General features: G+C 44.7%; 6 protein-coding genes across 9 annotated transcripts; 2 read left to right on the top strand and 4 right to left on the bottom strand.

The window, feature by feature from the left end:
* Positions 1 to 238: 238 nt before the first annotated feature.
* On the bottom strand, positions 239 to 6,176 carry LOC111074388 (sodium-dependent nutrient amino acid transporter 1). The gene is made up of 8 exons (XM_041596223.1): positions 5,772 to 6,176; positions 2,486 to 2,666; positions 2,082 to 2,430; positions 1,642 to 2,016; positions 1,205 to 1,571; positions 856 to 1,132; positions 703 to 797; positions 239 to 646 (listed from the first exon to the last, which is right to left on the bottom strand). The coding sequence occupies exons 1-8, from the start codon at positions 5,913 to 5,915 to the stop codon at positions 470 to 472; spliced, it is 1,965 nt and encodes a 654-aa protein (XP_041452157.1). The 5' UTR covers positions 5,916 to 6,176; the 3' UTR covers positions 239 to 469.
* Positions 6,177 to 10,166: 3,990 nt separating this feature from the next.
* Positions 10,167 to 17,406, bottom strand: LOC111074373 (A-kinase anchor protein 1, mitochondrial). 4 transcript variants are annotated; one of them, XM_041596218.1, is made up of 5 exons: positions 12,631 to 13,364; positions 12,118 to 12,586; positions 11,661 to 12,051; positions 11,457 to 11,590; positions 10,167 to 10,894 (listed from the first exon to the last, which is right to left on the bottom strand). In XM_041596218.1, the coding sequence occupies exons 1-5, from the start codon at positions 13,341 to 13,343 to the stop codon at positions 10,826 to 10,828; spliced, it is 1,776 nt and encodes a 591-aa protein (XP_041452152.1). In that variant the 5' UTR covers positions 13,344 to 13,364; the 3' UTR covers positions 10,167 to 10,825. The 4 variants fall into 4 exon arrangements, with proteins under 4 accessions (XP_041452152.1, XP_041452151.1, XP_022222819.2 ...); XM_041596217.1 differs by lacking the exons at positions 10,167 to 10,894; positions 11,457 to 11,590; positions 11,661 to 12,051 and adding an exon at positions 14,584 to 14,604 and having other exon boundaries at positions 12,287 to 13,087; positions 13,151 to 13,364; XM_022367127.2 differs by lacking the exons at positions 10,167 to 10,894; positions 11,457 to 11,590; positions 11,661 to 12,051 and adding an exon at positions 17,037 to 17,406 and having other exon boundaries at positions 12,287 to 13,364.
* Positions 17,407 to 17,723: 317 nt separating this feature from the next.
* Positions 17,724 to 18,602, top strand: LOC111074377 (60S ribosomal protein L36). Its single transcript, XM_022367131.2, has 3 exons — positions 17,724 to 17,828; positions 18,019 to 18,146; positions 18,250 to 18,602. The coding sequence occupies exons 2-3, from the start codon at positions 18,024 to 18,026 to the stop codon at positions 18,472 to 18,474; spliced, it is 348 nt and encodes a 115-aa protein (XP_022222823.1). The 5' UTR covers positions 17,724 to 17,828; positions 18,019 to 18,023; the 3' UTR covers positions 18,475 to 18,602.
* A 673-nt stretch (positions 18,603 to 19,275) lies between these two features.
* LOC111074376 (histone H4 transcription factor) lies at positions 19,276 to 21,248 on the bottom strand. Its single transcript, XM_022367130.2, has 3 exons — positions 20,417 to 21,248; positions 20,030 to 20,346; positions 19,276 to 19,950 (listed from the first exon to the last, which is right to left on the bottom strand). Exons 1-3 carry the CDS (start codon positions 21,072 to 21,074, stop codon positions 19,531 to 19,533), a joined length of 1,395 nt encoding a protein of 464 aa, XP_022222822.1. The 5' UTR covers positions 21,075 to 21,248; the 3' UTR covers positions 19,276 to 19,530.
* A 1,188-nt stretch (positions 21,249 to 22,436) lies between these two features.
* On the top strand, positions 22,437 to 23,101 carry LOC111074392 (protein Rae1-like). Its single transcript, XM_041596180.1, has one exon. It carries the CDS (start codon positions 22,790 to 22,792, stop codon positions 23,099 to 23,101), a length of 312 nt encoding a protein of 103 aa, XP_041452114.1. The 5' UTR covers positions 22,437 to 22,789.
* A 1,098-nt stretch (positions 23,102 to 24,199) lies between these two features.
* LOC111074369 lies at positions 24,200 to 25,789 on the bottom strand. The gene is made up of 3 exons (XM_041596197.1): positions 25,639 to 25,789; positions 25,057 to 25,581; positions 24,200 to 24,972 (listed from the first exon to the last, which is right to left on the bottom strand). The coding sequence occupies exons 1-3, from the start codon at positions 25,670 to 25,672 to the stop codon at positions 24,221 to 24,223; spliced, it is 1,311 nt and encodes a 436-aa protein (XP_041452131.1). The 5' UTR covers positions 25,673 to 25,789; the 3' UTR covers positions 24,200 to 24,220.
* Between the last annotated feature and the right edge of the window lie 244 nt (positions 25,790 to 26,033).

Here is a 26,033-nt window from a genome sequence, read left to right as displayed (position 1 = left end):
GAAGAAACAATTAAATAAAAATACCAGAAAGTCATCAGAGTTTGGATAAAACAGGTAATATTATGAAAGTTATTTACATCTGATTTTTAGATACAAACTTCATTAGTTTTAATACGACCATTCCATCTGCAATAAAATGACAATTTTGATTTACGAGTATCATATTTTATTATCTGATACGATACGATTTGTACATTAGATAACAACACAAAAAAAAAAGGGTGGAATTTATTAATATATTTATACATATATGTAAATGATGCTAACAGGGGATCACTACACTCCGCTCCACTCCATTCCAATCCACACATGGAATTATGTATATTCGGTTGAAGTGTCTGTGTGTCGCTTTGTGTCGGCATTTGTGATGGCTTCATGGAGGCTGATAATGGCATACAACTAACATACAGGCATACTACACGATAAACCTAATCTCAGATATCGCAGATCTATTCCGGATATCGACATCCTAGTTATCGGCACCACAGAAGTGGCCCAGCTTCTGCCAGAAGGCGCCCAACTTGGAGGACTGTTTCTTGGTGGCCCTCTGGGCGGCCTTCTCGTTCTTGAAGATCACCCACGCACGTTTCGTTTCTGGATTGGCCGGACCCCACTTGTCGCTGGGTCGCAGCGAGGCCACAAAGGACTGTAATGGGAACTGGATTAGACCCTGTTCCAGATGGTTGATCTCCAGATACTCACTTGGCCCATGCTGCCTTCTCTGTGCCGGGAAATGTACCACATCCACCAGAGTGGGAACTGTGCCGCTCCGATGCCAAACAGCAGCCAGCCAGCCACTAAAGAGATCAGAAATCAGAAATTATAGGAGCCAAAACAACTCGAAAGACCACTCACCATTTGCCGACTCTGGGAAGACCAGTTCGCTGTAGGTAATGGGCTCGATGGTGACCATGGAGTAGATGAAGATGACAATCATCATGACGGGCGTGAAGAAGGACCAGCAGACGCGCCAGTAGATGGACACCCTTCGATTGCACATGAACTCGACATCATCGCAAAAGTTCTGCAGACCATAGACCCAGACAATGCCTGCCAGCTCGAAAATGGCCAAAATAAAGACCACATAGGTGCCGCCATAGAAGTCCACCAGCGTGAGGATCCACTGGCCACCCTGTTGAGACATACAAACACAGACTTAGAGACAATAAACAAACAAAGAATACACGAATTGACAGCCACTTACTGGTGTCACATAGACCAGGCCCATAAGGAAGCCGCATATGGAGGTGGCCAGCGCCACTTTCCAGTATTTCCAGCTCTTGAACTGATCGCAAATGATCGTCACAATCGTGCTCTGCAGGGCCACAATCGAACCGATGCCCAGGACAAACAGCATAAAGAAGAAGAGCACCGAGAAGAGCTGCGGCACCGCCTTGAACTTGGATATGGCATCCGGATACGATATGAATGCCAGTCCAGTGCCACTGCGCACCACATCGCGGATATTCTCGATCTGCAGATTGTGGGCCAGATTGCCGAGAATCGCAAAGATGGTGATGCCACCCAGCAGACTCGTCAGCGTGTCCAGGGTGGTCACAATCATCGCATCCCTGCCAACGATCAAGAAAAAATGTTAAAGAAGGATCTGACCCCATGGGCATGAGCATGGGCACTGCTCACCTGTAGATCCCATGATCAAAGCGATTGTACGAGGCAAACATGATGATCGGCCCCGAGCCGACGGCCAGCGAGAAGAAGCACTGAACGACGGCATTCTTCCACACGGTGGGATTCAGGAGCTCCCCCCATTGCGGCTCCAGGAAGAAGATGATGCCGTCCCGTGCCCCGTCCAGGGTGACGGCTCTCACCAGGAGGATGAATAGCACTACGTAGGGGAACAGGGCCAAGAAGTAGGCCGCTTTGCCAGAGCTCTTAACACCGCGCATGATCACCAGGAAGATGACCACCCAGGCGACGAACAGAGCCAGCGTCAGCTTCCAGTCGGGGTCACCAATGCCGTCGGATATGTCCAGCTTCTCCTTGATCACCACATTCCTGTCAAAACACACAGGGAGTGCGTTAAAAGGGAGCTTTGTGCCATCCCCAAATGGGAAACTCACAGAAAATAGAGCTCGGAGCTGCTCTGAAGCTTCCCGGTGTCCACCAGGGCGGTAGCATTGCTGCTGCTGCTGCCGAGGAGCAGGCTATCTATGTCCTCCTGGGGCCTCGAGTCCACACAATTAATCCAGTCTTCCCAGCAGTAGGACCAGGGCAGCACCGATTGGAAGGACACAAAGAGATAGTAGAGCGTCAGGGCCAGCAGCGAGGAGTAGTAGGTGATGATGCAGATGGTGGCAAAGGCCTGGCCATAGCCCACGCCCACAAAGCCCGGTACCACAGACCAAATCTTCACAGTGCCCTGGCTGGTGAACTGTCCAATGATCATTTCCAAGTAGTACATGGGCTTGCCTGCAAAACAGAAAAGCGATCAGATAGAGACTCAAATGGAGGACTCGTTGCTTACCAATCAGGAAGAGCACAATGAGGTAGGGTATGAGAAAGGCACCGCCACCATTCTCGTACGCGGTGAAGGGAAATCGCCAGACATTGCCCAGACCCACGGACACTGATATGCAGGACATAAGAAATTCAAGGCCATTGCCCCAATTGGAACGCTCGACATTCTGCTTTTCTGCATCCACCTTCTGCAAAAGAGATCAAAGATTGGATATCAGAGTCCCGCCATACATGAGTTATAAGTTCAAACAGCATTCCAGACACATGACTAAATATTTAGAGACTCATTAGCGGTGGATTTTCAACTCGGGTAAATATGACTAGCAGCAGCACACACACAATGCCCTGTCACCCGAGTATCAGCAGCAGCAGCAGCAGCGTTGGAATTTCCAAATCTGAATTCCCAGATAAGCCACACGCAAATATGTATCTCCTAAGCTTGTATACGATCTTTACTACAGATAGATAATGCTATATACCTTCCACATACCACATATATGCCATATATCATTATGTATCCATTCATTGTGACATATCTATATTTGTTTCCGTTTTACCTGTGATAAGATCGGAGTTTTAAAGCAATTTATGCGCTTTATGGCCTCTGCAACATATCTATTTACTTTGTTTCCTCGACTCGTCCGTTGTTTAGGTCCCTGTGATGGGGATTCTAAGTTTAAGGACACTTGGGATTTCAAAGAAATTTATGCTACTTTTATGGCACTAGAATCTAGATTAAATTTCCCTGCGTTTGGGACTGCCTTAATCTTAAGACTTGCTTTGCTTCTCTAGTAGTCGCCTACTGTACATATTCATTCGTAAAGTTGTAAAGAATAACCACTCCCGTTCGTTTGAATAAATGAAAATAGGCAGCTACTTTTATTTGTTGTAAATCAGCAAAGCGTAAGGGAATAGTCATAAAGGGCCTTTAAAGCAATTAGCTCTGAATCTGAATGCAGTTTGTTTTATAAATATACATGAACAATTAGGCGCTGAACGATGCCAACACCCCAACCACGCCAATAGTTTCTGCCTAATGCCAGAAAAAAAATCCCCGACGACAAAGTGCCCAAATGATTTTTATATTCATCATAATTTCAATGCCTATTCTGCTCATCCACTAATTGGGAAACTTCCCCGACATTAAAATCCATCATTCGACACGATAGAGCATCGGACAGATCGAGTTTGCCCGAACAACACAGCTTTTCCAGCAAAAGTTCACACGTTGATTGCACAGACAGACAATTGAATTCTAGTTAATGACTCACTCCCTTGTCGGTCGGTATCTCTAAAGCAATTATAATATTTCATTGACACAAGTGCGAAGACACAGGGAGAGGCAGAACGAGAGTACGGTTTAAAGCTTTAGTAGGGCCATTAAATCGCTCGAGGTTCTCCCGGCAGTACGAGCACTCGTACATGTAACTATGGAACGCACCTTTCAGATAATTTCAGGGCACTGTCGTGTTGTAGTAAGTGTTATTAATTATAATTATTACTCCGAACTCTCATCTTTTTTTGAACTAATACAATAATGGAAATCTATTTTCAGCAATACATTATTGGCACAGCAGCACCAGCTGGGGGATTTCGTTGGTGTCGTTAACGGTGGTGTCGTTTTGTTTACGGCCCCCAAAATGCTGTGCCGCTTTACATATTTGTGCTATTCGTAAAACAAAACAGAAAACAGAAAAAGGCTGTTTAAATAAAATAATAACTGAGAAAGACACACAGCTTGGCGGGCGGGGGAGACGCTGGCAGGCGGCGGTGGGCGGGAAATCTACGGCAATTACGAAGATAAATGAAAACGAAAACTGCATCATTATAAGGCTGTAGAAATTTCCGTAGAACCGAAGCCAAAGGCAAGCCCCATCTGTTTGCGTATCCACTTTATCTACGGCAAAGGTGTTACAATCTTGCACTCATTTTGCAATGATACCTTACAAAAAATATAATATATACATATGTACATATATTGTATTGTTGAGACCATAGATTTTGAGAGGCTGTTGAACTTCAGATTTGTTATCTAATGGCATCGAAATCTACTTGAACATATCTGCATATGATCAGAATACTTTGGATAGTTACGGAATTCTGTTCAGATTATGCTTGACCCATTCTGTTGAACGGGAATGTATGGTATGGGATTTACACATTATTATTATTCACCATTTAAATGAAAGAAAAGTCCCCCACTTTAGAGATCTTGCAAGCACCGATTAGACCACTGATTAAGCATTCAACTATCGTATGGGGTAATACCACAGAGTACTTTCCACTGGGCTGTTTCCCATATGCCCGTTTGAGCCAACATTTGATCATTGGTTTAGCATGAGCGCCGTCACATGTCGGTTCCAGCCAGGGGCTCTGTTCGGTTCGGTTCGGTACTGTCATTGCAGTCATCTTTCGTGTGGAAACGGGTTTCCGCCCCTACCTATCATGGGTATACCCACGATATGCGCACCTAAGCACATAGCAATAATATGTACAATAAGTACTAGAGTACTTGCTCGTACTCGTATATTGTATCTGGAAAGTGAGGTTGTTAGAATAGTGCCGGCCGCGCAGTTTGAAGGCTGTCTAAGATAAGTTTCGGTTCGGTTTGGTTCAGTTTCAGTTTCAGGGGAATTATGGTTATTTTTCTGGGGCATTCACTACAGGGGTACTACTCGTATATTGTTATGTACGGCGGTGGGGCAATAAACCGTATAAGATATGCATTTAATATCCGCCAAGCAAAGTCTGCTCTGCTCTGCTCTGCTCTTTCTCTCCTCTTCACTGCCCTGCACTGCCCAGCTCTCCTCAACTGTGCTCTGTCTGCGTGTGCGTTGGGCGGCGAATTGTAAATCGCATTTTCGTTTATCGGTCGATTAGCCCTGCAATTAAAGACTGACTGACTTAATGATCATAATGACCATAAAGCCATAAAAACAAAACAACGCCGGTGGAGCACCGGCGGAACATGACTAAAGGAGCAACCAATACGAGGAGCATAAGAGCCATCACCCTCTACCAAGTACTGCACACATATGTATATGTCCTTATTCGCATCCTTTGGCTGGGGCTGGGGCTGGGTCACATACTGTCCCACTTAGCTGGGGCTTACGCTTCTCCAATCTGTCGCCATATGGCGGCCATCCACTTATGCCCGCCACTCCACACTCGAGTGCTGCCCCGCCACTGCACTTGAAACTAATTTCATTAGCTCTTTGCCCCGTGATTGTTTTATGGAGTGTTGCACGGGGCCGTGGGCCGGGTGGTGGGGGTTTGCTTGGTTCTCCACTTACTTCTGTTGTGGTTTCTTCTGCTGTTGTTGCTGCTTCTGTTGGTGCTGGTGCTGCAGTGGGTGTTGCTGCTTCTCCTTCTGCTCCTGCAGCACCTACTATTCCATTGCTGTTACCATTCGGCTGATGAACACCTTTGAGTTCCATTTTGAAGCTTCGCTTTGGTGGTGGTGGTGGTGGTGGTGGTGGTGGTAGTGGGTGGTGGGTGGTGGCTTACGTTTAAACACTGACGTTCTCTCTGCACTTGAAACTGTTAATTGCAATTGGTAATTAAGCACATTTCATGGCCCAACCGATCTCAGCCCTTGGCTCTGGTTCTGGTTCTGGCTCTGTGGTTATGGTCACTGGCTTTCGATGGAGGTGGTTGTGGTTGTGGTGCCGCGAATGCCACGGCTAGAACTGAGAATGCTCCGAGCGCTTGCCGCTTTAAGAACTGCCAAAGTACAAGCAGCGTTTCGCCAAGCAGCGGCGCTCAAAGCCCGGACAGACAGGCAGCAGCGGAGCCAACAGGTAAAAAGCGTGAAATTGTTCACACAGATATCTCCACTCACTCACACCAACTACCCTACCACCCAGTCACACTCACACTCGCATTCACATTCGCATTTCCATTCCCGTTAGCAGATGGCGAGGGGAAAAACATTGTGATCGTGTGCTCGTCGTGGCTTCAGATACAGTTACATACTCGTAGATACTCATCGGGCCGACCCGATTGTCGCGTGCTAACTTTCAATGTGCATGGTGTAGTTTTGGGTGGCAGTTTTCCCCAAGTAAATGCCATAGCCAGTGCTCACTGTATGGCGCTACGAATGAAACATCCAAAACTTCGATAAAAGGAACCACGAAGGTAAGCGGTTTAATTATAAACCATTGAAAGGTGCTGCCAGTAGTAAATACCTACCCAAAGACGCACACGCAGACGAGAAACGCAGTAAAACTCACTTCCCGATCCAGACCCATAACCCAAGAGCATGACAAACGATTTTCGGGTACCCATAGAGATTAAGTAGGTTCTCCAGTTCGAGTGTAAGTACCCGTACCGCTATCCGCTGACCGCCAGAAAATGAGAAGTCAAAAGAAGTCCAGACATCACTAATTGGACTGCTGGGGCCCCAAGGAATCGATAACAAATTCAGTTGAATTCGATTCATTGGTCAATATTCATTGACGGGCCACAAACATTTACAATCCAACGCGCCTGATCAGCGGTCCTCTAGTTTATTGCGTGTCGATCCACCGATCCATCGTTCCATCGAGGGGGAATGCGCATTTTCTTGGTCATGGACTCTGGCTTCTATGACGCCCAGCCCAGAGCTCTACTCGATACCAAAATTGCACGTTCAATCAATCATTCATCAGTTCTTCGGCAATATTTGGCGATATCGGTACCTATAGGTACTACGAGGTGCCAGCAGATAAGTTTAAGTTTTTCCATGGAAGCGGTGAATCCGTTCGCCATGGATCCGGTATAATCTTTATGCACGCGTAGGTACAATATGTGCGCAGATAATAATACACATCATAAACATATCGTAATTGGCATCGCATTCAATGCGGATAAGATATAGGACAATGCCTTCCATTGAAAAAGGGATGACGACTTATCTTTTACAATCCTCTGGTGATTTCCTCAATTGGGAAAGTCGTTTGGGCTACAAATTCTTCAATAATTAAGTAGATGTTCGCACAGATAGAATCTGTAATCTTCCAATTGAATTAGACATATGCGAATATATTTGTGCAAATTAAATATTTTTTAAGTCTTAAGTTTGAGACCTCTCTTAGCCCATTCCAAAAACCAATCCACAACACACAATTTGTTTACTTTTCAATAATATTTTATTTAATGTACTTGCATTATATTTAGTTTATAACTAGATTTGTAAATTATTCTCACTTGAATGCGTCTATAAATTAATTCTTATTCGTATCTCTCGTCACTCCTTCTCTCAGCATTACTAGATAAGAAAAAAAAAACGGGGGTATAACCGGATATAAATAGGGGAAGCAGAACCGCACACACACACACACACACACGATGATCGTTTGGGGAAGACGACTCTATCCAAAAAGAAGGCTGGCCTCGGGTATTTGCGGGTCTGTGTGTGCTCTTCAATCATGATGCTCTATCGCTATGTCAGTTTATCAGTTAATCAATCAGTACATCAGTTTATCAAAAATTTTACAAGTGACAAAATCAACATTTGAAATCGTAAAAGAAAATAAGAACCCAAAGATAAATCTATAATTTAAATTGCATTTTTGAGGCGAAATTGATACAGTTGAAAACTTAATTTTTCCACACTAGCAGACCATGTGGGTGAGTGGCCCCGGGGCGGACGGCCGAACGAACAGTACGAACGAATTATTTTAAATTAGCAAATTAATGTTAATTAATTACACACGAAAGATCTAAAAACAAACAGGAAAAAAATTTTATAATAATAATAATAAAAAGTCATTATAATAATGATAATGATAGAGCAATAATCATAGTAATAATAATTGTTGTATAAACTATCGTAGAAGAAGAATAACACGCCAAGTCTTTAAAATCGCCGCACAGAATCGTAAGAATCCTGATATATAAATGTGGATACAAATATATAGATACAGCATATAGATTTAGATAGATATATATATGTATATGTTTATATGCATATGATCATCACTTGTACGTTTTATTAACTAAATTGTTTAATTCTGGCCTTTTTGGCAATTACGATGACGATGAAGACAATGAGAAGAACCATGACGGCCGGCGACTATTAAGCATTATTCTTGTTGTTGTTTTAAATATATTTTGTATTTTATATATTGATTTTGTTTTCTCTTCTCTCTCTCTCTCTCTCACTGTTCACGTCTTTGTATACATTAAAATTTAAGTTTTCTCTTTATCTCAAACAAAATAAATATGTATAACATGGTTTTTGTATTGTTTTTGTTATGTGTGTGTGAGTGTGTGTATGTGTGGGTGGGTGTTTGGTGTAATATTAATTTTATGTACTGGGGTATCGTTTTGGGTTGGATTTTAGGTTGGTGAAGATGGTTTTGGGGGAGTTGGGATCGTGATCGTGTGTGTTGTGCTGTACTTGGAATAAGACTTCCTAAAGCTTCTTCTGTCTCTGGTCTAAAAAAAGCCAGAAATTGTAACATTTTAAGCGATTTTGTTTTACGTTTATTCCTTGTCAAGTCATTCTATGAATAGTTTGTTTCTTAGTTTTCGTTTGTTTTGAATCTTTCTTGCATTCGCAAATTGAATTTCAGAAAGAAAGGCAATTGAGGTTTCACTCTTTTTTTTTTAGTTTAGTTTTCTTTTGTGGCAGCACTATTTGCAGTTTGTTTTTTTTTTTTATCAACAATTATTGCTTTTTGCTTTTGCTTACGCGTTTGTCCCTCTTGTCTTTGCATTGCATAATTGGCTTTTTTTTTTTTTTACTAAATTGCTTTCGTTTTGTGATTGTATTTACATTATTTTTGCACATGCTAGGTGGGGCCGAGAGGAGGAGACACAACTCTCCCCTCTCCCTTTCCACATCTCTCTTTTACCACTATTCTGATCTATTTTTCTGTTTTAGTTTTAGAGTCGGTTTGGTTTTTTGTTTTTGTTTTAATTTTTTGACTAACAATGGCACACACGCATATAAATATATTGATTCTGTTAACGAGTTACGATCTTTTCTGTCATAATTGGTTGTCTGTTTCTTTAGGCATTTAGCGGAGCTAATGGTGGTGGGGAGGGAGGAGGGAATTGGCGGCGGATCGGGAGGGGGGTCACAGCAGACTAAGTATTTCGCATTCGACTTGAGCATTCTCACTCCGATCTCTCGCTAACTCGTTCTCTCTCTCTCTATTCTTTGCTCGGGGGATTTTGTTTTGTAATTTATTTCTTCAAAGTAATATTGTACTCTTTATGTTTCGACTTCTTTTTTGTTTAAATATATATGAATAAAAACAACATAATTCATACACATATAAAAACGTATCGGAACGATCAAAAACCGGAGATGATACTAGATCTACAATCAATTTTAATATATATACTATATAATTCCATTCCTATGCTTATCTGTATGTACAATTACAAATACCTCCTCTTTCATTCTCTCTCTATCTCCGAATCTGATTCTGATTCTCTTTTATTTTCTGTCTAATCCTCGAACGCTGATGAACGAACGCTTGATATTGGGTTTAAGGTTTAGTTTCTTTGTTGTTTGTTTTTGTATATTTTTGTGTGTGTTTTCTGCATTTCGTTATTTAATTTATAAAAAGAACTATTTACACTAGATAGTAGACCTACTTACAACTGAGTATGGTAATATCTTAAGCGGTTCGTCTGCTTTCGCTCTCCTGCCTTAGCCTTTGCCTTTCTGCCTCTGACCCTGCCTATCTGCTGATTGCCGATTGATTGATTCATTAATTGATGGGAGAGCCTGATTTGATTGATTGTTTACTTTACACAAACCCTACAGCAGTTCTGTCCCCCCGCGATTTGGTGTCCCTCGGTTGTTTGTTGTGTGATTGGGATGCGAGGCAGGCGGCGGCAATCAACACACAATATGTGGCGGCAGACAAACGGTGTATGCCTCTCACATATATATAATTATACATGCACGAGTGTATGTAGTGTTAGTGAGGTGTCTTATACATATATGCGTGTGTGTGTGTGTGTGTGTGTTTGTGGTGGGAATAGGGAAGGGATGTGGGGTGTATATGGGGTATATGTATGATTAGAGATGGCTCTCTTTCTAGGCTCAGTCGCAGTCTACAAATCTTAACTAACGTTTTTTGTTTTTGTTTTGTTTTATGGAGGAGGCGGCGCGCACATTGGCTTTGGCCTTCAGTTCATCTGCAACCTTTCCTCAGCAATATCCTGCCTCCGTCTGGACGGCCGCCTCCTCCGGAGCCAGAAGACTCCTCCAAGCGCTTAATTCTTGCTTTTGGACTGGGTTTTGACTGTTTTTGCTTTGCTGTTAAAGTGTTTCTGTTGTTTGTGTTTTGCAGATAGGAGCAGTTGTTGGGTACTAGCGTTAGTTGTTGTTCAGTAGGGCTCTTGGTTAGTCACGCATCTCCACCCATTTCGCGAGATTTCTGGCGACCAGTTCCTTATTGAGAAAGATTACATTCTGGAAAAGTAGAAGAAGAAAAAATGGTTTGTGTGAATTCTTATACAAAAAGGAAAAAATAAAAATGTTTATAAAATCGTGCAATGTAAAACTGCAAAGGCAGTTGAAAGCATAAAAATAAATTTAAAAGAAATAAAATGAATATTTTAAGAGCTATTATGATGTGAATTTCCCCTAAAAAAAACTACGCGAGCGATTAGGGAAATTTTCCGATACAAACCCAATAAAAGAGATCGATAAAAATAGCCGATTACATAGGAGCTAAATATTTTAAAATGTTTGAGATTTTTTGGTTTCAGATAATTGCAATAAATACAAAATAAATAAAAATATTCTACAGCAGATTGGCCATCATTTCTTTGTTTCTTTGTCAACTGAATGGCGAAATGCCAATCAGGCGTGAACGTGAATGGAACCCACAGTGAAACCCACTTTTATTCCCGAATGGAGCTACCTTTGAAAGATTTAAAGTTCTTTTTGCATTTCTGTTCTGTGATGCGCGCCATCTCTCTCTGATTGATGTCAGATACATATATTGCGCGTGGAAAAGGATTGTACTCACATTGGGGCCCAGGGAAGCAAATAAAAAGATTTCAGGTATGTTGTGACTATTGTAGCCGGCGACTTGTGCTTGCAAGACAATGCCTTTGGTTAGTTTGGTGAGGACATCGATCGCCTCCAAGGACCAGGCACCGTCTGTGGGAAAGCGGGTAAATCAGGAAATATTATTCATAGTTTATAGTTAATGCCGCAAGCTGGAACTTACCAATGGGCTCAATGTTGGACAGGATGCATTCTGTGGACTGGAAGGGCACCACCATGAAATCAGTGCGAATCTGACGGAGAACGGAGAGGTTCACGTTCATGTAGCCACCGAAATCAAGGAATTTAACCACACAACGCTCTTCATCCTCGTCATCGAGATCGACGATTTGTACGCGATACCAGATCCCGTTGACGGGCAGCACGCAAACGGCACTGATCTCAATGCCCGGAAGCAGAGGCGCCTCCATTTCAGAGTAACTGTCGTACAGCTGCTTCTGCAGCATTGGCAGTGCCGGATGCGATGGATGCAGCGGGTGATGAACGAACAGATGTGATCCCGAGAGCACGGCACTGACCACCACATCATTGTTGATGCCCTCAAAGAGTTTGAGCTGCACGCAGAAAGAGAATGGATTTTAGACACGAGTTTGGATTTTGGAGCAACAGACATTACTCACTTGTAGATTGGAGAGGCTTTGTGCCGATAGAGGAACTATGGTTTGTGGAAGCGCAAAGTGGATGCGTTGCATTGTAAAGTTTGGATACCGCTTGACGGGCAGACGCTGACGGATCATGGCTAAAGCGGCATCGATCTCGCTCTCCGTGCCTTCGACAACGCAAATGCGCAGCTTATTCGTGCATGGGTTCTTGCTGAGGATCACACTCGCCTGGGTCTTGGCCTTGATCTGATTGATAAAGGCACGCTTGCGGCCGTACAGTTGACCAATCAGGCTGACGGGGAAGACAAACTCGTAGCTGACCTTGACACGTGTCGCCTCCGAGCGGGGCAGGCTGGAGCCCTTGCCAGAGTCCCCAGACTGAACGCTGCAAATGCTAAGCGAGGGACTGGCCGCATCCACATTGCGCTTCTGGTTACCATTGCTATCTGTCTCCTTGATGTCTGTCTGTGAATCACAGTCTTGGTTTCTAGCACCAGCAGCCTCCTTGGGATTGGGCTTGGGTTGGGTGGCTCCTCCTCCACTGCCACCTTCTTGCTGTCGCCTGGCTGGCAATTGTTGTTTTGCTCGCACTCCTTGGTGTAGGTGGCCTCAAGGAACGAGTTCTCTGGCGATATCTTTGGGGTGCGTGTGGCCTTGATCACCACCGGCTCGACGACCTTGCTGTTTGCCTTGCGATTGTAGAAGGAAACGCGTGTGTTCACCGAATCGGGCAGATCGCGCGGCGACGATAGATTCTCAAAGTCCTCGTCGATGGAGCAGAGCTTCTTGTGCTCGGCATCCTGTATCTTTGACTTGAGCATCTCCGAGTCGATCTGCTGCTGCTGCTGTTGCTGATGTACACCCGGCGGAGTGCGTCCATTGCTCTGTATCTTGATGGGAGCCGACTTTCCATACAGCATTGTGTTGGGGCTATCCTTCTCGTCGCTGCCGCTTCCACTTCCACTCCCGTTGCCATTTTCTGTGGCACCTGTGCCGTTGATATTCATCGATTTGGTTGCCTGCTGCAGCAAAAAGCTCGTCGGTAGCTTACCATTCTGTAGGCTGCCGTTTGCAGTGCGCGCCTCCAGAGGGGAGACGACGCCACCCGACGACTCCTTTGCGTTGTTGTCCTCATCGTCGGGCTTGTCTAAACGATTTTTATTTCTACGTCGGAACCAAAACACGCCCAGGATAAATGCTACACCGGGCAATGACAAGTAGAGTAGTGGACGACCGGATACCATTTTCGCTGAATATTGAAGGCTCTGTAAAGAGGGAGAGACAATCCGTTTAAGATTCAATTTTAGTAGATCCTTTTAAACACTTAAAGATAACCGACCCGTGTTTTTATTTGCGGAATTTGATGGTTAATGTGTTTTGTTTTTGTGTAGCGTGGAATATATTTGTTGTGTATTTGAACAAAACTAAATGAATAATGGCTACAGAACGTGTACAAAACGAATGACTTATAGAGCATTGAAAAGTTTCGTTGAATTTTTAGAATTTGTTTTGTTTTTGTTTTAGATCGCAAGAGGTCCATGCTGCCCCGAGAACAAAGATTCCCTATTTTGTATGGAATCCGCTAAGTAAATAGAGTTGATTGATCTCCAACAGAGGGTATTTATTATCATAAGTATCTCACACCTGCGCTTGCCAAGCAAATGATCGATTAATAATTTTGTGCTGCGACTATTATATAATTACGCACCGCCAAGATAGGGTTGAATATATCATAAAATAGGTACATAGATGCGAGCATCAAAGATCATTTGTAGGAACTGAACAAAATGTAATTGCAATTATCTGATAATATCGTACAATTAGCCTAGAAACATTAAATCTGCTAGGATATTTGCTATCCTTTCTTTCTTGCATATTTTTCCCTATAGTTAAATCTACAAAACAAAAACGTTCTTTCGTGTTTTTCGAGCATCACGAGACCTGCGGTCCGGTCCATGTGTGTGTCAGTCAGTGTGTGTTTTTGGCTTTTTCCTTTGTGAACTTTTGCGTGTATTTATAGCAACAAATAAAATACATAATTATAGACAACAATTTCGAGCAACGCGCAGACCAAATACTATAACGAAAGAGGGAGACTCACACAGGTAAAGAGAGCGGGAGAGGGAGCGAGATAGCCGCAAAGCAAATTTGAATGCCACGCGGAAGACCCTCCCCACACACAACACACTTGGACTAGCGGGTGGAAGGGGGAGAGAAAGAGCAACACACATACTTGGCATAGGTGTTGTTGGAAGGGGGAGAGAGCAAGAGAGAGAGAGGGGGCAAAAAAAGATCGAGAGAGAGACGGAGCGCGTGAGCAAGAACGAACAAGACAACAAAATAAGAGCCACAGAGAGGAACGAAACAAGACGAAACGAAACGAAAAGAACAAGCCGTTACGTTTACGGCAAATGTTATGAAATCATTACAAAACAAAAACTAAAAAATAATGAAGAAAAAATGTTATGCGGTGGTTGGGCATACCATATCCTCCTCATCCCCTTGGCCAGCCCATTCACAAAAATTAAAAACAACAAAAAATCGTACCGATTAAGCAATTACCAAAACCGATCAATGGCTGTGAATCGAGCAACAGCTCGTATTGATATCACCACACTATCGCTATCGGCGGCTGCTTCGTTGGCTTCGAATGATGGGTGGCGTGGCGTGTAGCGGTTGGTGGAACCAGGGGTTGGGGGATTTCGTTAATCGTTTTGGTTACAATTCGTTTTGGTTTGGAGTTATTTTTTATTTTTATTTTTTATTTTTTTCCTTCTACTCCTTCGGTTTGCTATGCCGTTTATTATTTGTTATCGTTTCTTGCGTTTTTCGTGCGAATTCGAGATCGAAATGCCGGCGATTTGTTTCGTTTCGAACGCGTTACGTTTGGGGAGAGATTATGATACCGACTGCTCGATATACGAAGGGAAACTATCTTACCCGCCATCTAATTGGGTTTGTCTTTCCACTTGCGTCCCCACTTTCACCCTCCCCTCACACTCTGTGCATCCCCACTCCCCCACGAACAAAGCTGTCGACGGATGCGTGGTCGAAAGAGTTTTTTTTAGCGCCCCTTCCCACCCAAACACCCTCAAAGAAAGAGAGAGAGAGAGAGAGAGGGAGAGCATGATTTGCTCTTTTGAGCCAAAAAAAATCCTCTCACGTGTGCATCGAAATGTATGTATATTTTAGTTGGAGAAAATATATAATTCATTTGATTCTTATGCGCTCCGTCCCACTGTGACAAGTTTGCCCACGTTTCGTCACAGAGTTTGGGTCTGTGTCTATGCTGGTGTGCGTGTAGGCCCAAAGGTCCTCGGCCACACTGTGTAGACAGCTGATAAGGCTAATCGCCCAATCACAAATTAAACGCCAAACAACAAAGCAGCGCCAGATCGAGCGCCAGAGAGCGAGCGAGAAGAGAGAGAGAGGGAGAGTGGGGGGAGTAGAGAAGCAGACGGACGGAGCTGAGCTGAGCAAAGCAGAGTGGGGCCATAAAATGCCTATGGCCTATGGAAGGGCATGACAGCTGAGCATTTCCCAATCGTAATAAACCGGGTGACGGGAATTTTTTCGAATAATCAAATGTTTACACACATACACACTCATTTGCATATGGCACACATCTAAACATATGTAGATGTGTGTGTGTGCGAATGCCGTATCATTTCTGTATATGTGTTTGTGTGGGGGTATGCTTGCGTGCGTGTGTGGCAAGCAAACAAACATGTTTCAGTTGCTTCGGCGGGTAGTGAGTGCTTTGTGACTTTGAACTTGCATACCATCCACATCCACAGATTTTTCGGCTCTTGCGAACTCTGATTTCCAAAAAGAAACCATCATCGGGAGGCAACAAACTGCTTGGGCCCAATGAAATTCCTTTCCTCATTCTTATCAAGCCGAAACTCGCGCAACTTTAAAAGGAGAGCGGATGAGCGAGCCAACATGCGAAGACTATTAATACACTAACACACACACACACAAGCACATCTCCTCAGAGCATAGGAACACACGCACCAAAACAACAACCAGGTGCAACACATTCACACACTCACACGCCGTTATAATCTTGGCAACGTGGTTTTCGATCATATGGTTCAGGTTTGTACCGAAAAGGAGGGGAAAGAGAGAGAGAGGAAGAGAGACAGAGCAAGCTAGTCACTGTTGCTCCTTCTCGCCTATCGACGGTTGGATTGTATAATCGAGGTATATCTTAACATTGCAGCGCCAAAGATTGGGGGTGTGGCATCATCTCCCTCACTCCTGCATTGTTGTTATCAAACGGTTGATTGGGGGCGGGCGGTGAAAGCGGCTAAGGAAAACTAACAAAAGCATTTCCTACACATATGTACATCATTTGGAATGACTCACACACGCGCATACATATATCTCACACTCGCACATTAGTTCACACCTACACACACGCATATACATATGTATGTACATACATTCAGACTTATGTATGCCGACTAGTATGTAGATATGTATGTATGGGCAGAATGCTAGCTATCCATTGTGTAATCGTTGGACAACGATACTTAACCGGGCCCCAAGGAGCCCCATGAAATGGAGTTAAACTGTTGTTCCAATTTTCCGGCACTGTCATCGCACACCGAAATTTCGCCGGAGTACCACCACCACTATCAACACACACACACACAAACACATATTACAGAGACAGCGACGACACGACTCTGCCAAGCAGGATATCTCCACTGAGATCGGTCTGGGATTGCACAAAAACAAAAATGCATCGGAAAAAAAATGGAATATTTGGAATAATTTTTACCACTACGCATTACTCGAACGGATTTCTGCGTGCGTGCAACATGACACCATTTTTCTTTCGGTTCCCCAGCGACTTTTGCCTGTGTGTCTCTGTTTTGGCAACACTTTTGTACTAGGTTATGTTCCGCATGCTCGAAATTGGCTCTTACCTTTTGTAACCGCTGTGGTAAATTATATTGGGTGGTTTGTCAGTGGCTTGGTTGGCTTTTCGCGTATTTTATACGTTTTTTTCTTGTTATTTTCACTGTTCTTTTTCAGGCACACACAGAAGCTGCACGAACTAAACACGTGTCGACGTCCACCTTTTACATATCATAACATGGCCGGCGTATGCAGTGTTGCCATCCACCCAAACACAAGCCGAACAGCTCTGCGACTTGTCTAAAAGAGCAAATTTTTCACTTCTCAAATGCACTAGGTGAATAAAAAAAATTGTTGTATCAAGTCCTCTGGTAAATTGCACTTTAATTGTTTTCACAAATGTCCAAAACGTGTGTGAGTTTGGTAATCAAGCTGAATGGCAACACATGGAACACAAGGGTTGCACTGCAGTGGCCATCGATAGCTAAGAAATACATTGCTGAATGTAAAGGTTGCCACCATGGTGGAAATCAGTGCTCAAAAAAATATGTATTAAAAATAACACTGATAACTCATAGGAGTTGCCATGAACTAAAAAATTACGGGACACTTATATTTGCTATCACGCGCATAATAATAATAATAAATATATTACTATTAAACTCGTAAATACTTGTGGATGTGATTATATTTCTTGATTTATATTTAAAACAAAATTAAATCTCCCGCCGACAACAGCGATAACTTTTATCGTAGTCATTTCTTTTGACAGTCGTGAAAAGTGTGGCAGCTCTAGCGTCAGCAATAATATTGCATCCGGTTAGCTTTTTCTCTCTTTCCACCTTTTGACAGCAACTGAGGTAGGTCGACCGGCGTATTATTCTACGAAAATAACAGGCATCCGCGAATTGTTTGTGTGAATTGTAATTTTAGTGCCAAGTTAAGATGTAAACACAGTTTATCAACTGAATATTTTGCCCGAATCAATTGAAACAGGGCTGAAAAACAAATGTTTATTTAATTTGTTGTGCTTTTTTTTGTTTGTTTCAGTGAAGATGGCTGTCCGCTACGAGCTCTGCATTGGCCTCAACAAGGGCCACAAGACCACCAAAGTCAAGAATGTTAAGTACACCGGAGACAAGAAGGTGAAGGGTCTGCGTGGATCTCGCTTGAAGAACGTAAGTATTCCCCGGCACTGCACTTTTTGTTGATGCCCTGTCCGCCCTTTGTTTACATTGACTAATATCTCGGTTTCCTCTCCCGTCCATCGGCCACCTACAGATCCAGACTCGTCACACCAAGTTCATGCGCGACCTGGTCCGCGAAGTTGTGGGCCATGCCCCCTACGAGAAGCGCACCATGGAGTTGCTGAAGGTGTCCAAGGACAAGCGCGCTCTGAAGTTCCTGAAGCGCCGCCTGGGCACACACATCCGTGCCAAGAGGAAGCGCGAGGAGCTGTCCAACATCCTCACCCAGCTGAGGAAGGCTCAGACCCATGCCAAGTAAACTCCCAAAAGGAACGCGTCCCGCGATGTGTTTTTTTTTGTTTTCGTGACATGAGCAAACCCACAATATTCTATTTGAAATCGAGTCGTCTTAAGCTTCTCAATATTAAAAAACCAATATGAAAACCGTACAACAAAAACGATGTGTTTAATTTTTTTTTCAAGTGATTCCACATAACCTCGCAGAGGTAAATTGCAACAAACAAACAAAAAAAAAACCAAGAAAAGGCGCCCGAAAATGAACAAAACCAAAGTCTGCCTGTTGTGCGTGTTAGGAACACAATCGAATCGGATTGGATTGGAGAAACCCGCTGCCGGAAGACAGCCATTGAAATTTGCGTGGATTTGGTTCAGCTCCGTTCACGCGTATTCCGCACATTCCACCCCCCATTTGGGTGCCACCAGAAAATTAAAACCCATTTATAGGTCTTCTTTGAACATTTGCTGCTTATGATGATAAATAAACACACCACGCGATATATTTAATGGTATTTGGCCTTGTTTTATCCTTGGCTTGATATAATTTGATTGGTTTTTTTTGTGTGTTTATACATACATAGCTTAATACGTACAGACGTTAAAGAGACGCTACTGAAGACAGTCAGAAATGGTTCAAAATAAATGTAAAATGTACGCTTAATCGATTAAATTGTGAGTTAAGCAGCGAATATTACTCGGAAATAAGCACACAGGCATGCGGACGCGATAGACCCTCCAATCCGTCTAGAGAAGACACACATGTATCCTTCGCTGGAAGATCTGGGCAAGTCTGTAGCAAGGATCTATATGATTTTGAGTTTTGTGGTTTGTGTGCGCCAGGGCACGAGATCAGAGAGACGGTTAATAAAAAATCAGAGATTGGATTTCTCTGAACACTTGGATGGGATATGGGATGGGTGTGACATGACATTGAACTTATGCTTAAAACGTGCAGGGGGGAGTAGAAGCATCCTTAATTATCTATGTATCTATGGGTATGACAATGGAGAACAGCCCTTGCATAGCATGATGAGTTTTTTTTTCAAATTCTAGGTGTGGATGTGCGTTTTTGGGACCCTCAGAGCTCGTCAATGAGGGTGGGTAGCGATATGATGACCTCGCCCACGAGTTGGGCCTCGTCCGGATCGTTTGAGACAATGATGCGACCGAATTCAGTGTTCGTTGGGTCCACAATCTCGTAGCAGCTGCCCCCCGTCAACGACGGCTTCACGTCAGCCCCGTCATGGATGGGGTTGGTGGGATGCGACTGCGGTGCTAGAATCTGTTGGGTAACCTCCATGCTCTCGAGACGCGTCGTCTCCAGCCGATAGAAGCCGTTCTCGTCCACGCGGTATGTGAAGCGCTTGTGCCCCGATGGCAGTCGGAAGCCGTGCTTCTGCATCAAATGCGTTGACAGCGATTTGCCGCTCTTGAAGAAGCGTTCGCAGCAGTGACAGGCATACAGAATGGGATTGTTTCCATGCACCTCCAGGAAGTGCTGCAAATGGGCAAAGCGAGAGAGAGAGAGAGAAGAGAGCTTGAGAACCGAGGGGCATTTGGTAGGTATTTAAGCTTACCCTCCGCATCTGGGCGTATGTCCGCACCGAGTACTGGCAGTCCGGGTGCTCGCACTGGTGCACGGTCTTGTTGTGCACGATCTCCACATGCTTGACCAGATCCGACTCGCGCACGCATCGCTTCTCGCACTCGTTGCACTTCAGAGGCTTGTCCTTTAGGTGGCGATAACGGATGTGAGTGGTCAGGCCGCTGGCCGAGCTGCATGTCATGTCGCACATGGTGCACTTGAAGCCATTGATGTGCCGCAGCACATGGCTACGCAGCAGCTTCTGTGTGGCAAAGAACTTGAAGCACTGGGCGCACTGAAAACTGTTTGCTGCAAGGCAGGCACAAAACAATGGATTAGTATTGGCGCAACAGGAGACTCGTGGACTCAAGGGACTCACTGTTGTTATCTGGCTGGCGACGCAAGTGATCGAAGAGCGTCGTCTTGGTGCGAAAGACCTCGCCGCAGTGGTAGCAGGCCACAAGCTTCTTGTTCGAATGGGTGCTGATGTGCTCGATGAGGCGATACTTGTTGTCCATCTGCTTGTGACAGAGATTCCAGTTGCACTGCGTTTTGGGCCGCTCATCGTCGGGCGTCTTCTGGATGTCGTACTCGAAGAGGGCGTGCTTGACGATGTGGTCCTGGAACTCCACAATCGATACGAACTCGCGATTGCAGTCCATCCAGCCACAGTGGAAGTTCTGCTTGAGATCGGGCAGCTTGTCCGCCATGCGGGCGGGCGCACAGCAGGCGGGTATCTCCGGATGCAGGTCGCACTCGAGCTTGCCCTGGAGCAGCAGCTGGCTGTAGTAGCCGTGATAGTACGCATGGCGCTCGAACTCCACTGCACAGTTTGTCCGGAAGACGCAGTCGTTCCATCTGCAGGCATGCTCCTCTGCTGCGTTCTGCTGCTGCTCGGCCGCATATGTCTCCAGGTGCTCGGCAATGTGGCTGTTTAGATTCCATTCGCCATTGCAAATCTCCTGGCAGTCCCGCCAGCCGCAGCACAGCGGCAGTTCGACAGGTTTCTTCCGTTTGCTCGCCGGCTGGTGGCTCATCCTCAAGCAGGCAGATCTTTGTGCACTTCTCTGCGGGCACGGCTTTAAGGTTGCTTAATTTGATGGCAATCCAATAATTTCAAGCCAATCTTATCACCGCCAGTGTGACCGCGGATTTATCTACAAAATACTGCCTGACCCCCAAAAATATACTCAAATATACAGTTACTTTTCATTATATACCGAGGAAAATCATATTAATCAATTTTGATATTTGATTTAATATTACAAGCTATTTAAGACTTTAAAAACTGGAAATATAATTTTATCCAATAGACGAATCAACTTTCTACAATCTGGACAATTTTAAGTACTCCCTTTTATTGGATTACTTATAAAATAAGGTTTAAGCTAAAGTACAAAAAAAAAAAAAGTTACATTGTAACTACACGGTAGCTACATATTTGTGGAGTATGGCACTTTGTATACCCAATTTAAATGTTAAATATTAAATTTCTGTTTTCCAAGCTGCTTTGAAACCTAAGTAACAATGAATTGACTCGTATTGACATATTTTGACGCAGATTAGATTCCTCTATACATAACTCTCTCCATAAGAAGCTCTCATTATGAAACTTAATTTAATTAATTAACGTCAAAATATGTCGAGAAGTACCGTCAACGGTAAACGGTACAGCTCCATCTGCTGGCAGCTATAGGCGAGGCCCTTCCATTGAATTTAAAATATGTCCGCCGCATTTCAAATCTCCATTCTCTCGAAATGAATCAAGACAAGATATTCGGACATCCATCTGGAGGTAAACTCGTATAAGTATCGCGAATATATATATATACACTTTATATGTTCGAAGTTAGGGAAGGATCCAATGAATGGATCAGTTATTGTCCTTTCTGAAACTGAAACTGATTCTGATTATATTTTTATATCAGTTCAAATCAAACCTTTAGTAGTTTTGGAAACGATGCAGATATCGGTTAGTTTTGTAGTTTGACTGTCGGAATTTCAATAGTCGACATCAAAAAGTTTTTCTTAGAGCTAAAACAAAGCAAATCAACCAAAATTATTTTCAAATATAAACCAAGGACCGCCTTGTACACTTTAACAAAATGACCGACTATTGTTATAATTTTTTAAAGGGTTTTCCGGCCTTTGAACCTCCCAGCGATGCGGTATCGGCACTCGAATTCACTCCCAGTTGCCAGACCAGACCGTTTGTGTCTGGGAAGTGGATGCCAACAGTGAGACCACGACCGCCAAGTGCCTGCAGAAGCTGTCTGCTCCGCTCCTGGATGTCAGCTGGAATGGTGACGGTAATCGCATCTACGCGAGCGACGTCGGCGGCAGTGTGTATGAATGGAACCGGGACACCAATAACGTCTCTCAGAAGCAGTTCCATTCAGCGGGAGTTCGTTCCTGCCACTGGCTGTGGACTCCCAGGTCACCCCTCCTGATGACTGCATCGTAGGATAAGACCGTCAAGTTCTGGGATATTCGCAATCCCCAGCCCGTGGTGAGCTTTGGACTGCCGGAGCGATGCTTCGCTGCCCATGTGCTATATCCGCTGGCCGTGGTGGCCTGTGCCGACCAGAACATCATCAGCTATTCCCTGGAAAATGGCCCCTTCGAACTGAGCCGCGAGGATCTAACCAAGTCATCCGAGCACCAAACCGACGGGCAGCAGGTCCGAGCGATTGCCGTCTTCCAGAGTAACCAACGTCCCACCGGATACGTCGCCGTCACCACAAAAGGTCTCATGCATGTGCGGAACATCCCAGATACCACCGAGAACCGAAAGAACTACGATTTGACGTGCCATCGCCAATACAGTAGTGACGACTCCTCATGTGACATCTATGCGGTGAACGATGTGCGGGTGCATCCCATACACCAGAGCATCGCCACCGTTGGTTCCGATAAAAAATTCAATTTCTGGAAAAAAGGCGAGCGTTGCAATATCTACAGCAGTGCCGCGATGGATCAGACGATCACAAAGTGCGCCATCAGCGGTGATGAGCAGCTCTTTGCCTATGCCCTTGACCTGGTCCATGGGACACGAGCACTGTGATCAAAAGCGGAAATCGGAGATATTTTTTTATCACTGCTTGGAGTCAATGCGTCCCGAAGTAGTTCGTTAAATTTACAATTTAAATTTAATTTTATTTAATTGTTACCAAAGAGGAAAATAAATATATATTTAAAGTGTGGCTAGATCTTCTGCCAATTAGGGAAATCTATTTCCATTTTCTGGTTTTTGAAAGCAGAATCATTCAAGTCCTTATGGTTGCCCACTCTCTGTCCTTTGATAGCTGGCCAATTTGTTTCTAATTTACGAGCAAACAGCGGAGTGGAGGCCATTCATGCCACTCGAGCAACACAATGGGGCAAAGAGAATTAATGGAGAATTGATCTAAAGAGATTTCGTGCAGGGAATACTTTGAATGAGTTGCCATGAAACTATGAAGAATCTCCTGTGGGGCAGACTTTGCCTGAGCTAAGAGAATATCTCAACTCCTATATTAGATGAAAATGAATAATAAATAACTTTCACTTGTATCCAACTTGCTTTCCATGCTATAAAATAATCTTTTATGCCTTGCCTGCGAATCCAACTCAATTGTTTTTTATGCAATAAAAGGGATCTATCCCCCCGAGATTTATTTCTCGGTGCCGCTGTATGGCATTCCTTGTTCAAATTAGGGCAAATTAATTTATTAAGGTTATCAAGGATCGTAGTCCAACCTAAAAACTTAGATACACTCTGTTCTATGAGATGTTCTATCGAGTATCAAATATGTGTGGGAAAGGTTTTCCTTCTACAACATTTGAATGGGATTGGATTATATCTGGAATATTTCCCTTCGTGTAGCAAGGCCTTTAAGGGAAAAGAGAAACGAAGGAGGAGAGAGAGTATTCCATGACATATTCCACATTCTTAAAATAATCATCTAATACTTAATTTACATAAATATGTATGTATGTATGTATGTATGTATACACCGTGCCGCCTGCCGCTTGCCATGAAGCTCCCTCGAAGCTCAGTCCATGATGATACAGAAGATTTCCCCCCCTTCCATTCCATTCCGTTCCACTCCACACCACTCCACTCTGTCGCTCTGTCTGTTGGCCGTGTGGAAGTTTGGTTGGCTGGAAGTGTACTGTGTGTGTGTGTGTGTGTGTGTAGCATTCAGAGTCCTGGCATCACGTATGCAATGTTGTCCAGCGTATTGGCCAGATTGTTCCGCAGCTGGGGCTTATTCTCGAGGCCCGGTATCTGCGTGGTCATGCAGAGGAGCGGCCCCATGGAGCAGAGCAGGCTGTCCAGCAGCACGGAGAGGCTGCCCGAGAGGGCCACATGTCCGTTGTGCTTCTTAAGGCGCTCCCCGATCACCGTAAGGCTCTCGCCGAGCAGCTTGAGGTGGGCCGCCGCATCGATAGCCGCGATATTGGATTTCTCCGACGGCAGCTGGTATTCCCGCTGGCTTCCCGTGCCCGTTCCCGTTCCCGGCGACAGCTCTGTGTCCGAGGGGGAGTGCAGCACGGCGGGTGGCTTTTTCCCAGTCGAAGATCTACTGGTAGCCGATGGCAGACGCCCTTTGCAGCTGCGGGTTGTGTTGCGCCTCGGTCCACCAGTCAATGTCGCTGGCGGCGTCGTCGGTTGTTGTGTTGATGGCGCCGTAGTCGCCGACTCAAGTCGATCGGCGGCCAGTTTCCGGGTGCGACTTGTCGTTGCACGGTTCACAAAGTTCCCCTCGGGCAGTGGCGGCTCTGGGGCTGCTGTGCTACCATTGCTGGCTGTGGGCAGGGGCGGCAGACCGTTCTTCTCGCGTGCCCGGGCCTTTGTGGACTGGACCTTTGCCTTCCGTCGCCAGGCAATCTTCTCCCTATTCGAAACATTCGCCCACAGCTCGCTGAGGCGTCTGGCGGCATTGGAAAAGTCTTGGGGAGCATACAAAGATTCGAGTCAGAGGATTGATTTCTGATTTCCTGCCATGGCCCGTCAATCAGGGTTCCAACACTTACCCAGATCCTGGAAGTCCCTCTTGCGAATCTCACGCGCCCACAGGCTGTAGGCTGTGTATCGCGTCTTGCCCTTGTCCTTGCGATACGGCTTTCCGGTGACCACTTTGCCAGCCTTGAGTATCTTGCGATTGTTGGTCTTCTCGCGCATGTAGAGGCTCTGGCGCATGGTGGACTCGTTGTTGGTGGCCTCCGCTTCGACGCCGTCGACCAGATCCTGCACCAGGTTGTCCAGCTCGTCGTCGGAGTTCATCAGCACGATGCCCATTGTCGGGGCGGGTATGTGTAATTCTGTCTCGGATAGATTGTGATCATCAAACAGCATCTCATGCTCGAGTGCCCGCTCCAGTTCGGCCTCCCGTTCCCTCAGGGCATTGGGTGGGCGACCTCGACCTGGATACTTGGCTGGCGGCCTGCCCTGGCCGCGTCTTGCCTTCTTCTCAACCTCCTCCGGGGATTCGAAGTCCAACAGTTTCGATGACTTTTTGCGCACGCGTCCACTCCGCGAGATGCCTGTGACCTGAAAATCTAATGAGGCAGTGGCTTAGTCGCGCAGGCCTTCAATGGCGATGCTGGATACGTTACCCTTGGCCACTGGATAAAACGTAGGCGACTCCATTATTGGACGCAACTTTGCTGCCTGCCCCGCAATGGAAGCAATTGTTTTTCTTTTTTTTTGTAGACGATGCAAATGGTGTGAAGAAGACAGAACTACAATCAGCTGCTAGGTGTGACCGTGATCAGCATCGCCTGGGCATATAAAATGCTATTGTCGATGGATACTAGAAAAGTATCCGAAAAGTATTTTATTTTATCATGGTATATACTGGTATTTTTGAACAGCTTCTTGGTATAAAATGGTAAAAAACATGTCAATCTAGGATAGAATCATTATTAATGTTTCAATGGAACTTGGAACAACAAAATTTAACATCAATTAAAGGAAATAAGGTATACAAAAGTACATACGCATATAAGAA

This window comes from Drosophila obscura, unplaced genomic scaffold, assembly GCF_018151105.1.
Source record: "Drosophila obscura isolate BZ-5 IFL unplaced genomic scaffold, ASM1815110v1 contig_97, whole genome shotgun sequence".
NCBI lineage: Eukaryota > Metazoa > Arthropoda > Insecta > Diptera > Drosophilidae > Drosophila > Drosophila obscura.
This window is presented reverse-complemented; position numbering and strand designations above follow the sequence as displayed.

Bases quoted from the DNA above. Each gene is read 5' to 3' on its own strand.
- LOC111074388 (XM_041596223.1), bottom strand. From the start codon at position 5,915: ATGGAACTCAAAGGTGTTCATCAGCCGAATGGTAACAGCAATGGAATA. The intron at 798-855 runs GTGAGTGGTCTT...TGATCTCTTTAG, and splicing joins CTTCCCAGAGTCGGCAAATG to TGGCTGGCTGGCTGCTGTTT. The intron at 647-702 runs GTGAGTATCTGG...TTCCCATTACAG, and splicing joins GAGAAGGCAGCATGGGCCAA to TCCTTTGTGGCCTCGCTGCG.
- LOC111074373 (XM_041596218.1), bottom strand. From the start codon at position 13,343: ATGGTATCCGGTCGTCCACTACTCTACTTGTCATTGCCCGGTGTAGCA. The intron at 12,052-12,117 runs GTGAGTAATGTC...TTCTGCGTGCAG, and splicing joins AAAGCCTCTCCAATCTACAA to CTCAAACTCTTTGAGGGCAT. The intron at 11,591-11,660 runs GTAAGTTCCAGC...GCTTTCCCACAG, and splicing joins GTCCAACATTGAGCCCATTG to ACGGTGCCTGGTCCTTGGAG.
- LOC111074377 (XM_022367131.2), top strand. From the start codon at position 18,024: ATGGCTGTCCGCTACGAGCTCTGCATTGGCCTCAACAAGGGCCACAAG. The intron at 18,147-18,249 runs GTAAGTATTCCC...GGCCACCTACAG, and splicing joins GTGGATCTCGCTTGAAGAAC to ATCCAGACTCGTCACACCAA.
- LOC111074376 (XM_022367130.2), bottom strand. From the start codon at position 21,074: ATGAGCCACCAGCCGGCGAGCAAACGGAAGAAACCTGTCGAACTGCCG. The intron at 20,347-20,416 runs GTGAGTCCCTTG...CCTGCCTTGCAG, and splicing joins TCGCCAGCCAGATAACAACA to CAAACAGTTTTCAGTGCGCC. The intron at 19,951-20,029 runs GTAAGCTTAAAT...GCCCATTTGCAG, and splicing joins CATACGCCCAGATGCGGAGG to CACTTCCTGGAGGTGCATGG.
- LOC111074392 (XM_041596180.1), top strand. From the start codon at position 22,790: ATGCATGTGCGGAACATCCCAGATACCACCGAGAACCGAAAGAACTAC.
- LOC111074369 (XM_041596197.1), bottom strand. From the start codon at position 25,672: ATGGAGTCGCCTACGTTTTATCCAGTGGCCAAGG. The intron at 25,582-25,638 runs GTAACGTATCCA...CTGCCTCATTAG, and splicing joins GTTTTATCCAGTGGCCAAGG to ATTTTCAGGTCACAGGCATC. The intron at 24,973-25,056 runs GTAAGTGTTGGA...ATGCTCCCCAAG, and splicing joins GAGGGACTTCCAGGATCTGG to ACTTTTCCAATGCCGCCAGA.